At 31.8% G+C, this 14,760-nt stretch overlaps 1 protein-coding gene across 1 annotated transcript in view; it reads left to right on the top strand.

Moving 5' to 3' along the window:
* The first annotated feature begins 282 nt into the window (after positions 1-282).
* rab3il1 (RAB3A interacting protein (rabin3)-like 1) overlaps positions 283-14,760 on the top strand; it is a 15,931-nt gene continuing 1,453 nt past the window's right edge. The window contains exons 1-10 of the mRNA XM_073831544.1: positions 283-513; positions 3,540-3,732; positions 4,163-4,258; positions 5,402-5,479; positions 5,567-5,791; positions 7,612-7,740; positions 7,827-7,933; positions 11,944-11,967; positions 14,291-14,390; positions 14,503-14,569. Of these exons, the coding sequence (XP_073687645.1) occupies positions 320-513; positions 3,540-3,732; positions 4,163-4,258; positions 5,402-5,479; positions 5,567-5,791; positions 7,612-7,740; positions 7,827-7,933; positions 11,944-11,967; positions 14,291-14,390; positions 14,503-14,569 (1,213 nt within the window). The 5' untranslated portion in view covers positions 283-319. The remainder of the gene's footprint in view (positions 514-3,539; positions 3,733-4,162; positions 4,259-5,401; positions 5,480-5,566; positions 5,792-7,611; positions 7,741-7,826; positions 7,934-11,943; positions 11,968-14,290; positions 14,391-14,502; positions 14,570-14,760) is intronic.

The following is a 14,760-nucleotide window of genomic DNA, read 5'->3' as shown; positions in this document are numbered from 1 at the left end:
TGGAGAAAAAGCTGTGTTAGGTCACTGGGGTAAGCCTGATTTAAAACATTATGTATAAGGATAAATGTTGTAGTCAAAACTTAAATCCAGTTTTGTCTCTTTGAGACCATGTTAGGTAGATATTTAACTACATAGTTGCAAACAATAGGTTATGGTGCAATGCTTTAGTTACACTTTGATAACCCAAATGGAAACTTTAGCAGTGATGCATGCAGAAAAAACTACAATGTCTTAATCTCTGAACTTGAATCTAATCTCTCTTTATTTAACAGGCTGGCTGGGAGAAATGCAGCTGTAGTGAGCACACTCACTTTCTGTAATGGACGCTTTTGAAGGAATCCATCGTGTGCAACTTTCTTCTTCTCCTCCGGCACGCTCCAGGTCTGTTCCAGGGTACGAGGTGCTGGTGGCGGGGAATTCTGGGATAGCAGTATACTCATCGCCTACGTTTTTTGGCAAAGGTGATTTGACGAATCAGCATACAGCAGAGGAAGAGAGATGCCCGGTCGGGAGGTACGTCTAGATTTCACCTAAACAAAAAGTACCATATATTCTGTTTTTTGTAGATTTAACTTCAACAGGTCTAATGTTATGTAACAGCTGCTAATGGTCACTGAGCAAAATCTTCCACCCACAATTATTTTTTGAAAACGAATAAAGAGGATTTATAGTCATCCTGATGAATGAACAGAATGGTTATATAATATAACAGAATGGAACCAATAACATATCATAACATAAAAGAATGTAACCAACATTTATACCCGAACTGAACAATTTAACGTAACAGAATGGAACAAACATAACATTATAGAACTGAACAAAAAAAAAAAAAAATTAACACAACATAACAGAATGGAACCAAGATAACATACTAGAACTGAACAAAAAATGTAACATAACAGAACAGAACAGAACGGAACCATCATTACATAACAGAACTGAACAATTCAACGCAACATAACATTAAAGGATGTAACCCACATTACATACCTGAACTGAACAATTTAACATAACAGAATGGAACAAACATAACATTATAGAACTGAACAAAAAAAATGACACAACATAACAGAATGGAACCAACATATCATACCAGAACTGAACAAAAAATGTAACAGAACAGAACAGAACAGAACAGATTGGAACCATCATTACATACCAGAACTGAACAAAAAATGTAACAGAACAGAACAGATTGGAACCATCATTACCAGAACTGAACAATTTAACATAACAGAATGGAACAAACATAACATATTAGAACTGAACAAACAAATGTTATGTAATATAACAGAATGGATCCAATAACATATCACAACATAACAGAATGGAACCAACATTACATACCTGAACTGAACAGTTTAACGTAACATACACAACATAACAGAATGGAACAAACATAACATTATAGAACTAAACAAAAAATGTAGTTTAATATAACAGAATAGAACCAACATAACATACCAGAACTGAACAATTTAACATAACATGACATAACATACACAACATTACATAATGTAACAAACATAACATTCTAGAACTGAACAAAACATTAATGTAACACAACATAACAGAATGGAACCAACATAACATACCAGAACTGAACAAAAAAAATGACAGAACAGAATGGAACCAACATAACATACCAGAACTAAACAAAAAAATAACATAACAGAACCAAACAGAATGGAACCAACATAACATACCAGAACTAAACAAAAAAATAACATAACAGAACCAAACAGAATGGAAGCAACATATCTTACCAGAACTGAACAAAAAAAAATAAAAGAACAGAACAGAACCATCATTACAAACTAAAACTGAACAATTTAATGTAACGTAACATAACAAAATGAAACCAACATTACATACCAGAACTGAACAATTTAACATAACATGACATAATACACAACGTCACAGAATGGAACCAACATAACAAACCAGAACTACACAAACAATTTAACATAACATAACATAACATAACATAACATAACAGATTGGAACCAACATAACATACCAGAACAGAACAATTTACCATAACAGAATGGAACATAACATACTACAACTGAACAAAAAAGTATTGTAACATAACATAACATATAACAGAATGGAACCAACATAATATACCAGAACTAAACAAACAATTTAACAGAACAGAATGGAACATAACATACTAGAACTGAACAAAACATTTAATGTAACATAACATGACAGAACAGAACAAAACAAGGGGAACCGACATAACATAGCATAACACAACATAACATAACATAGCATAACAGAATGAAACCAACATACCATACCATAACTAAACAAACAATTGAACATAACATAAAATAATATAACATACCAGAACAGAACAATTTAACATAACTTAACAGAATGAACATACTAGACCTGAACAAAAAATGTTATGTAACATAACATAGCATGACAGAACAGAAGGGAACAAACATAACATAACCTACTAGAACTGAACATTGTGTGTAACACACAAAACAACAGTACATGACAAAACATAAAAATCATACACAACATAACACAATGGACCAAACCTAATACCAGAACTGAACAAACAATGCAACATAAAATAACACTTAAAATAAAATACACAACGTAACAGAATGGAACAAACACAACACACCCGAACTAAACAAACAGCACAACACAATAATAAATAACATACAGAACAGAATAGTTACACTGGACTATTTGTTTGAGGCAAATCACGTGATTCCTGGATGCCTCCGCTCGGTCATGTGACCCGTGATTGACAGCTGGACATTTTTCCTGCTCAGTGCTCAATCTCAGAGGAAAGTCTGACAAACTGTCCGAACCAAAACAAAACATCACGGATTTCTCGGTCGGATCCGGATTCCGGAGTGTTTATCTGGATTAGATCTCAGCTACAGAGTTTAGTCGTGTTTGGGAAAACTTCAGCGAGATCTACTGGTATGTGTTTTACTGTTTATCTCTGTTCATCTCGGGAAAGCGGAGCTGCAACTTTATAACATTTTGTTATAATAACTTGTTGGATTGTCACATACTGTCTGTTGAGCGGATGTGCGGTGCGCGGTGACCGCGGGTCGCGGGGAGTGCTGTAGCCGGGCGCGGTGAGGGTAAGGGCGGGGAGCGCACACGGGAAATGCCGCGACTACCGCGGAGCGCAGAGTTACATAAACCGCCCTAAAGTTCAGTCAGGGCTGATTTTGATCATAACGACACGCGAGCGTGTATGAATTCATCCACAGCTCTGCCAAACTATATAAAGAAGGGTGTGGGCTTATGTTTTCATGACTAGACTATTCTGATATTGTAAGATCCTCAAGGAATTTGCAGATGATGGTCCTTGTTTGGATATCAGTTAGGAATCACAGTATGATCTAATATAGTTTTATAGACTTGAAATATTTTATCTAAATGTAATAATGTAAATAATATCTAAATGTTTATCTAAATGTAATAATGTAAATAATAATATAAATCCTTAACACATCTTTTAGGTTTTTGTTTTTATGTAATGTGTCTTGCAGGTTGGTAGACCTGGAGCCAGATCCGAACCCCCGATTGGGGGGTGATGGGGGGCAAAAGGAGAAGATGCCCCCGGAGGAGGCAGGAGCACATAAACGAGAGACGTACAACATGTCCCGTCTTCGTAGTTCCTCTATGGAGATCAAGGAGAAGGGAACAGAGTTCCTGCGAGAACAGCTGGATGCTGCACAAAAGGTGAATATTGCTATTCTAACCATTTTGAGTGTAAAAGATTCTTGATGTTTCATTTGCAGGTTCTTCAGATCCGATCCGATCCGAAGGAACAGTTCACCTAAAAATGAAAATTATCCAAGATGTAGATAAGTTTAGTTCGTTAACGGAGCAGATTTGGAGAAATGTAGCATTGCATCACTTGCTCACCAATGGATAACATAATGGATGTGAATGGGTGCCGTCAGAATGAGAGTCCAAACAGCTATTAAAAACACAATAATTCACAAGTAATCCACTTTAGTCCATCAATAAATGTCTAGTGAAGTGAAAAGCTGCATGATTTTACAGCAAACTTTCATTTTTGGGTAATGCGTTTTTTTTTTTAACAGGCTCTCCTATTCAAATTGATTCTATTCAAATGTATTTTATCGACTCTCGTCTGTGTTTTCAGGAGCTGAAGTTGAAAGACGAGGAGTGTGTCAGACTCTCTCATGTCAGGAATCAGCTGGAGCTGGAATTGGAGGAACTGACCGCCAGTCTTTTTGAGGTGGGCGGGACTAATGTGACATCATTTCTGACAGTAGATTGACGGTGAACAGAAGACTGTTGTGTTTCAGTGTAGAGAGGTTGATCTATGGTCATCTAACTGTGGGCACTGATTGAAAATTGTTTATTTTGCCTTCAGTAGCTCATTTTAAATGGTCCTTTAATGGAACTTTTTATTGTGAATTTCTTTTTTATTTAATATAATTTAAGTATGTAATAAATGTAAACCTATTTTATTAAAATAATGAATTAATCATTTTTATTTATATTGTAATTTTTTGTTTTTGTTTTTTTAATTTAGTCTATATTGTAATTCAAAAATATTCAATGTAGTTTCAAAATTAATATTAAATTATATATTATGTGATAATAATAAAATATTTTATATATAATTTATATATAATACATGAGTATATTTTAATATATAATTCATGTGTTTATATAATTATATAATTTTTATTTTTAATTTTATTTCTGATTTTTAAAAATGTAGTATAATTACGTTACGTTACAATGTTACATGTTAAAAATATTTAATCTTTTATAAATACTAATGAATATTGATATCCATATTATTGTATAATAATATATTTATTAATTAATTATATTAATTACTTGTATAATTAGTCATTATTAATTTTGTAATTTTATATTTCACTTTTTTTTTTTAATTTCACTTCAAATTTTTACTAATATTATTATAATGAAAGGTTATTGCATTTATCATTTTTTACGAATATTTCATGTAGTCGTAACAGTTTATGTTAAATAAAAATAATTTATATTCATTATTTATATAATTAATAATTATTTATTTTTATTTAAAATTGTATATTCCATGTAGTATAATTACATTTTCAAAATATTAAAATATTTAATAATTGTAAAAATATTTTATAATAATTAATATTTATATGATCATGATTGTGTAATAATATATTATAATTAATAACTATTCATTTTATTTATAATTGTAATTGTATTTTTAATTGTATTCATAATTTTTTAAAAGTATTACATGTAGTCTAATATAAAATAATTTATATCAATTATTTATATAATTAATTCTTATTTCAAATTAAAAATATATATATATTTTATTATGTCACAAACATAGACGTGTGCGTCCATCTCTCATTTCTAGGAGGCCCATAAGATGGTGCGAGAGGCCAACGTGAAACAAGCGGCAGCTGAGAAGCAGCTGAAGGAGGCCCAGGGCAAGGTGCTGTCTCACTCTTTCTGTCTTACTCTCTGCTCACTTCACTTCAGACTGAATCTCTTTATTCTCAAAATATGTCTTTCTTCTCAGATTGACGTGCTGCAGGCGGAGGTCTCGGCTCTGAAAACCCTGGTGCTGACCTCAACGCCCTCCTCCCCGAACCGCCAGCTCCATCCTCAGCTGCTGTCGCCGGGCTCCAGTCGGGCCTCGTCTCGTCCCGGGGGCCACACACGCAACAAGAGTGCCAGCGGTGCCCTACAGCTGCACGCGGAGCCCACGCCGACAGACGTAGCGATAAACCGGGAGGACAAAGAGGTGCAAACACACTCCTGAAAAACACCACAGGCTTTTAGGGACTCATTTCGGTCTGTAGCTACATGATCACTGACTTCCTGCTGTTCTTCCTCTGTTTTCCTTCTCCTCCACACTTCCTCTGTGTTTCTCTGATCTGTGCAGTTCCTGTTCTGCTCTCTCTGATACTGTGGTCAGCTGATCTGTGACCTGTGTGTCAACCCTGCTGCCAGGGGCTTCCTGTTGCCAGGTAACTGCTTGGCAGGTCTCCATGGCAACAGGCTACAAAGGGTTCCGAAATAGAACTTTATTTTTCTTTCTTGCTTTGAAAAAAAGCTTAATCCAGCCTAAGGTGGTTTGCTGGTCTTTCCTGGTTTATGGTGGTTTTGTTGGTCTGACCAGTTGACAAGCACTCTGTAAAATCAAACTAGACTAGTTTAAGGGGTTCCAAAATAAAACCTTATTTTGGTTTCTTGCTTTGAAAAAAAAAAAAGCTTAATCCAGCCTAAAGTGGCTTGCTGGTCTTTCCTGGTTTATGGTGGTTTTGTTGGTCTGACCAGTTGACAAGCGCTGTGTAAAATCAAACTAGACTAGTTTAAGGGTTCCGAAATAGAACCTTATTTTGGTTTCTTGCTTTGAAAAAAAAAAGCTTAATCCAGCCTAAAGTGGTTTGCTGGTCTTTCCTGGTTTATGGTGGTTTTGTTGGTCTGACCAGTTGACAAGCGCTGTGTAAAATCAAACTAGACTAGTTTAAGGGTTCCGAAATAGAACCTTATTTTGGTTTCTTTCTTTTTTTAAAAAAAAAAAGCTTAATCCAGCCTAAAGTGTTTTGCTGGTCTTTCCTGGTTTATGGTGGTTTTGTTGGTCTGACCAGTTGACATGCACTCTGTAAAATTAAACTAGACCAGTTCACTAGAAGTAATACAAGTAGTTTTGTTAATTGAACTTAAGCTGAAATACAATATTAGAATGAATGATTATTAGAAAAAATAAAAATGTTGTCTTGGCAACTAAGTGAAATAAAAGTTAACTAAGTCACATTGCTACAAATATATATATATATATATATATATATATATATATATATATATATATATATATATATAAACTTATAAAAATGACAAAGTACATAATAAAATAAGTCTGAAAGTATAAAAAATACTAGCTAATTTAAAATATTAATAAATACTGAAAAAATAAAATAAAAATATTCCATATAGTATTACAATTAATATTGCATTTAAAAATGTTTTACAGTTTAATACAATTTAATTTTGTAATACATTTAAAAGCTATATTATAATTAATTATAAATATTTTTATATTTTATAAAAACATTTTTATTTATAATTGTTTTACTCTGTTTCAAATTATATTTATCATTTTTTAAATTTCCATAGTCTTACAAATAATATAAAATATTTATCTTTATTCATATTTGTAATTTAATGTTTAATTTTATAATTTTTTAAAATAAAAACACAAAAATAAAAATATTACTAAATACTAAAAATAATTAAACCAATTTAGATAGGTTAATAAATACTAAACATATGATATAGTTTTAGATATAGTACTAAATACTAAAACTAGATTCATTTTTAAATAATACCAATAATATATGTAATGTATGAAAATGTAAAAATAAAAGCTAGTAAAAAACTAAAATAAAAATAGAAATAATACTAAAATAACACCAGTTTACACCAGCAAACCACCTTTTATTTTGACCTTTTTCCACCTCTGTAACAAAACAAGATCAACACATTTAAGAAAAACAAACGACTGCTGAAAGTGCCATGAATTATTAAGCAGAATAAACCAAACCTCTCTCTTTCGTCTAGTTGGACTCAGTGTTGTTCGCTGAGTTCCTCTCGTGGAAGGAGACCCCCGGTCTGGATCGCTCCTCTGCGTTCATCAGCAGGGTGCACAGAGAAGATATCGGGCCCTGTCTTTCATTCACCTGCTCTGAGGTGTGTGAGTAGAGTACTCTGTTAACATGAGCTCTGCTGTCTTCGTCTCATCATCTCTCTGACTTTCTCTTGTGCTTCTCCTCCAGTTGTCTCAGTCGGTCCAGTGTGCAGTGGAGAATAACTCCCTCACCATCGAACCTGTCGCCGCGTCGTCTCTGCAAACGGTCAAAGCCATCGAATGTGGAGGACCCAAGTAAGTCACGGATGGGTGCATGAAATCTGTGCAAACAAAACACAGCAGTCACTTTCTTTCATGCTTTTGGCCAATCAGGCCAATTGAAGAAATCATGAAGAATCATGCATGTGTTACAATCAATTTCCTTGATTTTTTTTACTTCAATAATAGCTGATTTCTTCCTTTATGTAATGACAAATCCAATTAAAAACTCAAACAGAAAACCCCCAAAAATGATGCAAAATATAAATTATTTTAAAAATTATATTTTAATTTATTATATTTAAAACTGTTTCATTATTTGTTTTTTTATGTATTTTTAATTTATTAACATTAATTTTAAAAAAATATTCCATATAGTCTTAAATTAATGATGTCATTAAATTGTATTAATAAATGTAAAATTATTAGTCTTACAACTAATATTACATTTAAAAAATATATTGTTTATTTATAGTATTTATTCATGTGTTTAACTGGCTTTTACGTTTACATTTTTGATACTTTTAGTATTTATTAACATATATCATTAATATTATTAATTTATTAATATAGTTTTATTATTTATTATTGTATTTTTTGTTTCATTATTTGTACTATTTATTAATATATGAATATGTTTAGTATTTATTATTATATATAATATAATTACTATTATATTTAAAAATATAATATTTATTTCTAAATATTTTATGATTAATCATTTTTATTGTTATTATTTATAATTGTAATTTAATTTTTCATTTTTAATTTACATAAAAAATACATATTTTTATTAGTGGTGGGCCGTTATCGGCGTTAACGTGCTGCGTTAACGTGAGACTCTTATCGGGCGATAAAAAAAATATCGCCGTTAATCTATTCTCAAAGTTGGGTTGGGAGCTGGGTCTAAACTATGTAAGCTATGATGACTTTCACTTTGATATTTTAGCGCGGATGACGTATACCTATACGAATTGCACTGTAGGGGGCGAGAACGAGTCTTCAACTTCTGTGAAATTACGACATCAATTGAGACGTGCAAACATGAAGTTATGAAGCCGCTTCAGGGCAGGTGCGTGCGTTGTAGTGATGGGATTTATGGCTCTTTGAGGGGATCCGGATCTTTGTGATCCGTTCCTTTCAAAGAGCCGTTCAAAAGAACGGCTCTTTTGGCTCTTTTTAAATATTAAGCCAGTTTTAAGAAGCCAGCTTGGGGGCATCTCAGTTTATCCTTGAAATAATCACTGGGAGGAATGATGAGGTGAGATTTGTAGTCAAATAATTAAAACTCAGATATCACACACCAATATCTGAGTTTGAATTATTCTGAAATATTGATTATTACCTCATTTGTCATGTGTGGACTATATAGGGTATAACTAGACGCGGCAGGCGCGAATTTAGACGCATATTCGCGTTTGGTGTGAACGCAGCGTTAGTACAAAGTGTGTTGCTGCATCCCAATTCGCATAATTATACTATGCCCTTAAAGTATGTACTCTTTTTGTGAAGAAAAAGTACAAACTTTTGAGTATGTAGCAGAATAGTAGGCAAGCTTTGGGACATACTACTTCGTCTGTTGCTTAAAATAAATCCTGTCACTGTTTAAATTGCCCTGTCAGTTAATATCATCTACATTTCGTTTAATTTGATTTCCTACCGTATTAGAGAGAAATGAAAAGGCACATTCTTGTACGAGTCTTTTAGGCCGAGAACTTTTCTCGTGTATGCATAATGATGCATTTAAAAGTTAATGACCAAACCAATCATTATAAAAGTTCATAATGTTGCTGCACATGAAATATACCATGGATAACATTATATAAATATTTTTTATTAGGTTACACATTGATTATTTATCTCTAAAACCCCTTTCTCTACCTGTCCGTTGGTCGCGCTTATCCGCCATGTTTGTAGTTTTTTAACATTTTTTATGCGTGTTTGTAGTCCTAATCGGATCCTCGTTCACCGCGCAATGTGTTGTGGGCAATATTAGCCGTTAGAGTGTGCATTGATCCACACTTCGAATTCTTAAGTTAAGTAGTAGACCATCCGGGAATAATTTGTGTGCATCTGTGTGAAACACGCATAGGAAAAAAGAACGACAGAAAGAACGGCTCCCCCCCAGCCGCGACTCGGCTCCCATCGTTCATGTTTATGAGCCGTTCAAAAGAATCGGTTCGTTCGCGAACGTCACAACTCTAGTGCGTTGTTAGACCCTTTTTACTGGGGCACGTGTCCCAATGAAAATCTGCTGTGCCCCAGTAAAATCTCAAGTTTGAGTTATAATTTACTTTGATAATCCCAAAATAAAGACATTAAACTATATGCAACAACTGAATTGACGCTTCTAAAAGCAACGCAGTTTAATATAAGCACGGAGAAATCCATGCCCGTGCGCGTCTGTGTATTTACCGGCAACGCGAACACGCAGGTCGTGCAGCCTTTTGCGCAGAAGTACTTGGTTACACAAGTTTGTATAGGTAATTATGTTGTAAATGCAATTGTCAAGCAGTTTGTGATGCATTTTGGAAACAGGAGATGAGCGCCTGGTCTAATGCGCCACCTGGCCCGTTCTCGAAGACTTACTTTTAGTCATTATTTGGGTAGCACACATATTCTGAATGCCTTCAGCAGAATTCAAATTAGCCATTTTAATCTAGATTAATCTAGATTAATTCCAAGATTTAATCTAGATTAATCTAGATTAAAAAAATTAATCTATGCCCACCCCTAATTTTTATATATTAGATATATTTTTAGATACATAATAATAAATACTAAAACTATATTAATATAGATATCAGTAATATGTTAATAAATAAATAAATATATTTATAAATAGAATTTATTAATTTCTTTTTTTCATTATGCACAATTTAAATTATATTTAAAAAAATATTATTTAATTTAATATAATTAAATTTTGTAATACATTTAAAAGATATTTTATCATTAATAAATATTTTTTATTTATAATTGTAATTTTATTTTTAATTTAGTTTTATATATTCTTTAAATAGAAACAAAACAATAAATATTAAAAGTATTTTTTACATATAAGATATATTTTTAGAGAGATTAATAATACTAAATATATTCAAATAAAGCTGAAATAAAATATTAGATTATAATTAAAAAGTTAAAAAAAAGTCTTTTAAAAATGCAAATATAATGGCTATATTTATATACATATTTTTAGATTTAGCAATAAATACTAAACATGTTAATAAAACTGTGTGTATATATAAAAAAATATATATATATATATACACACACACATTTTGCTTTTACATTTTTGATACTTTTAGTATTTAGTATTATATTTAAAACTATTTCATTATTTCATAATTTTCATAATTTGCACAATTTATTAATATATTGTATATATTGTATGAATATTATATATAGTAATGTTTAGTGTTTCTTAACATATCTAAAATTATAGTATTTTTATCATTTAAAATTTTGTATTATATTTAAAACTATTTCATTATTTGTACTATTTATTAATATATTTAATGAATATTATTAATATATTAATGTTTAGTATTCATTAACATCTAAAACTATTTTACAATTTTTGGTATTAAGGAATATTTGTAATTTGTTTTTAGATTTGTATTATTTTATATTTATTAATATAGACATTTGTTTTAATTTAATTGTATACATTTTTTATATTTAATTATTTATTAAATTATATCAATTAATTAATTGTTTAATAAAAATATTGAAACATATTTACAATTATTTATTTTAATTTTAAATATTATTCAAAAATGTGTTTTTAATAAATAATTAAATTACTTGACAAATAACTCAACAGTTCAGTGCTTCATCTGGTTTACGCTTTTAACAAATCTAGACCAAAGTAAAACACCTTTTTATTTGGCATGTAATGTGGGACCCTATTTAATTTGATCTGGATTTGGGGCGACAAATCCACCTAAATCAGACCAGTTGCACTTTGATCAGGGAAGTCGCACTTTAATCAGACTTTAATCATGCTTTAATCACTGTTTGATTTGGGGTTGTTTTCACAGCGGTTGCCGGACACCTGTAGAAACGTAAGTCAATGCAAGAACCAAATCTGCATGAAATCCTGTTAATATATTTTTATATTTTATTTTTTGACAAATAATATAAATATTTAACTATATTTTTTGGCGAAAACCCTTTGTCTTGCACTGTAAACGACATGCACTTTGTATCATTTATTAAGTTGGCTTGAGAAAGACAACTTACTGAAATGCTATTTAAACAGTTATTCTTCTTCTTCTGAGCTCTAACTTTACAAACTCCAAACTCAGCCCAGATCTTCAGACTGATCTGAAGTTGCTATATTCTTTTCTAACTGATTGGAATTACGTTTTTTCTAAAAATGACGATAAAAACTGGGAAAAATCCCATAGACTTACATTGACGGAATGTTCAAATGATCAACACTATTCAAACTCCAACTGTCAAAATTCAAATTTAAACTGCCAAAATCCCTTGAGACTCAATCAAACCATTCAAACTCATTCAAACTAACTTGCTAATCATGTTAACAACATAACTTGCTAATCATGCTAGAAACATGCTAACACATTGTTAATCATGCTAGAAACATGCTAGCAACTTGGTAATCATGCCAGAAACATGCTAACAACGTATTAATCATGCTATAAACATGTTAGAAACATGCTAGCAACTTGCTAATAATGTTAACAACATGCTAGCAACTTGTTAATCATGCTAGAAACATGCAAGTAAATTGCTAATCATGCTAGAAACATGCTAGCAACCTGGTAATCATGCTAGAAACATGCTAACAACGTATTAATCATGCTATAAACATGTTAGAAACATGCTAGCAACTTGCTAATAATGTTAACAGCATGCTAACAACTTGGTAATCATGCTAGAAACATGCAAGTAAATTGCAAAACATGCTAGAAACATGCTAGCAACTTGGTAATCATGCTAGAAACATGCTAACAACGTATTAATCATGCTATAAACATGTTAGAAACATGCTAGCAACTTGCTAATAATGTTAACAACATGCTAGCAACTTGGTAATCATGCTAGAAACATGCTAGCAAATTGCTAATCATGCTAGAAACATGCTAACAATGTATTAATCATGCTAGAAACATGTTAGAAACATGCTAGCAACTTGCTAATCATGTTAAAAACATGCTTGGAAAATACTGATCATGCCATCAGCATGATAATCATGCTAGAAAATGCAATAATGTTAACAACATGCTAGCAACTTGGTAATCATGCTAGAAACATGCTAACAACATGCTACCAACTTGTTAAACATGTTAGAAACATGTTAGCAACTTGCTAATAATGCTAAAAAAACTTGTTAAAACATGCTAGGAACATGCTGATCATGCTAGCACCTTGCTAGTCATGTTAAAAACATGCTTGGAAAATGCTGATCATTCTAGCAGCATGTTAATCATGCTAAAACATGATAGCAATGTGCTAATCATGCTAGAAACATGCTAGCAAACTTGCTAATCATGCTAACAACATGCTACTAATTTGCTAAACATGTTAGAAACATGCTAGCAACTTGCTAATCATGATAGCAACTTGTTAATTATGTTAAAAACATGCTAGGAGCATGCTGATCATGCTAGAAACATGCTAGCAACTTGTTAATCATGTTAAAAACATGCTAGAAACATGCGTATCATGCTAGAAACATGCTAGCAACTTGGTAATCATATTAGAATCATGCTAGCAACTTACTAATCATGCTAGAATTATGCTAGCAACTTGCTAATCATGTTAGAAACATGCTAGCAACATGCTAATCATGCTAGGATCATGCTATCAACTTACTAATCATGTTAGAAACATGTTAACAACTTGGTAATCAAGCTAGAAACATGCTAGTAACATGCTTATCACACAAGAAACATGCTAACAACATGTTAATCATGCTGTAACATGCTAGTCATGCTATAAACATGTTATCTATATCTATCTTGTTATCTATCTATCAAACTAAACTTCTAACTATTTTAGACTGAAAACCCTCAAACTTGGTAATCTTTCTTACTTCTTAAACATTTTTAAACTGTTCAACCTTTTTAAACTTTCTGGTCCAGATTTCTCAAGCCAACTTCAAAGTTTGTCTTGACAAACTTTTTTTTATCTAGTTAATATTTATTATTTATTTTATATTATCTATTTAACTTATAATTTTCTGTCTTCAGGTTACGCTCAAGTTAAAAGTAATTAGTTTTTCACAAGTGAAGAACAGGTTTTGTGTGTTTTGTTCTTTGCTGTGTTTGGCGTGTTGTTCTGTCCTCTCATTGGCTGTTAAGAGTGTTCATTATTTTGATTGACAGCTCCATTAACCAGTGTTCTCTTTCGCTTGAACAGTAAGTGTGCATTGAGTGGCATGTCCCGCCCCTGCCGACATCGCATCAAACTTGGAGATAAAGAGAATTACTACTATATATCTCCGTCTAGCAGAGCACGAGTATGTGTCTGTACTGTATTTATCCTTCTTATTCATCATAACCCTTTTTAATAAACAGTTCTCAGGTGCTAATTTCAGGACCAGGTTAATAAAGAGTGTTCTCTCCTCACAGATCACAGCTGTGTGTAATTTCTTCACTTACATCAGGTACATCCAGCAGGGCCTCGTCAGACAGGATGGTGAGTTGATCTCCTAGAATTCACTTTGGCTATTTAGTAATGATTGTCTACTAGGACTAATTGTTGTTCACAGAATTAATATTTAGGATTAGAAAATCAGGGAAACGATCAGAAAAGAAACCAACTAATTTATTAATAAACTTGTATTTAATATATATTAAAATATTTAAATTTGATATAAAATTATATGC

Source organism: Garra rufa, chromosome 25 (assembly GCF_049309525.1).
Source record: "Garra rufa chromosome 25, GarRuf1.0, whole genome shotgun sequence".
Classification (NCBI taxonomy): domain Eukaryota; kingdom Metazoa; phylum Chordata; class Actinopteri; order Cypriniformes; family Cyprinidae; genus Garra; species Garra rufa.
The sequence above is the reverse complement of the archived record's forward strand: the minus strand, read 5'-3'. Positions and strand labels throughout refer to the sequence as shown.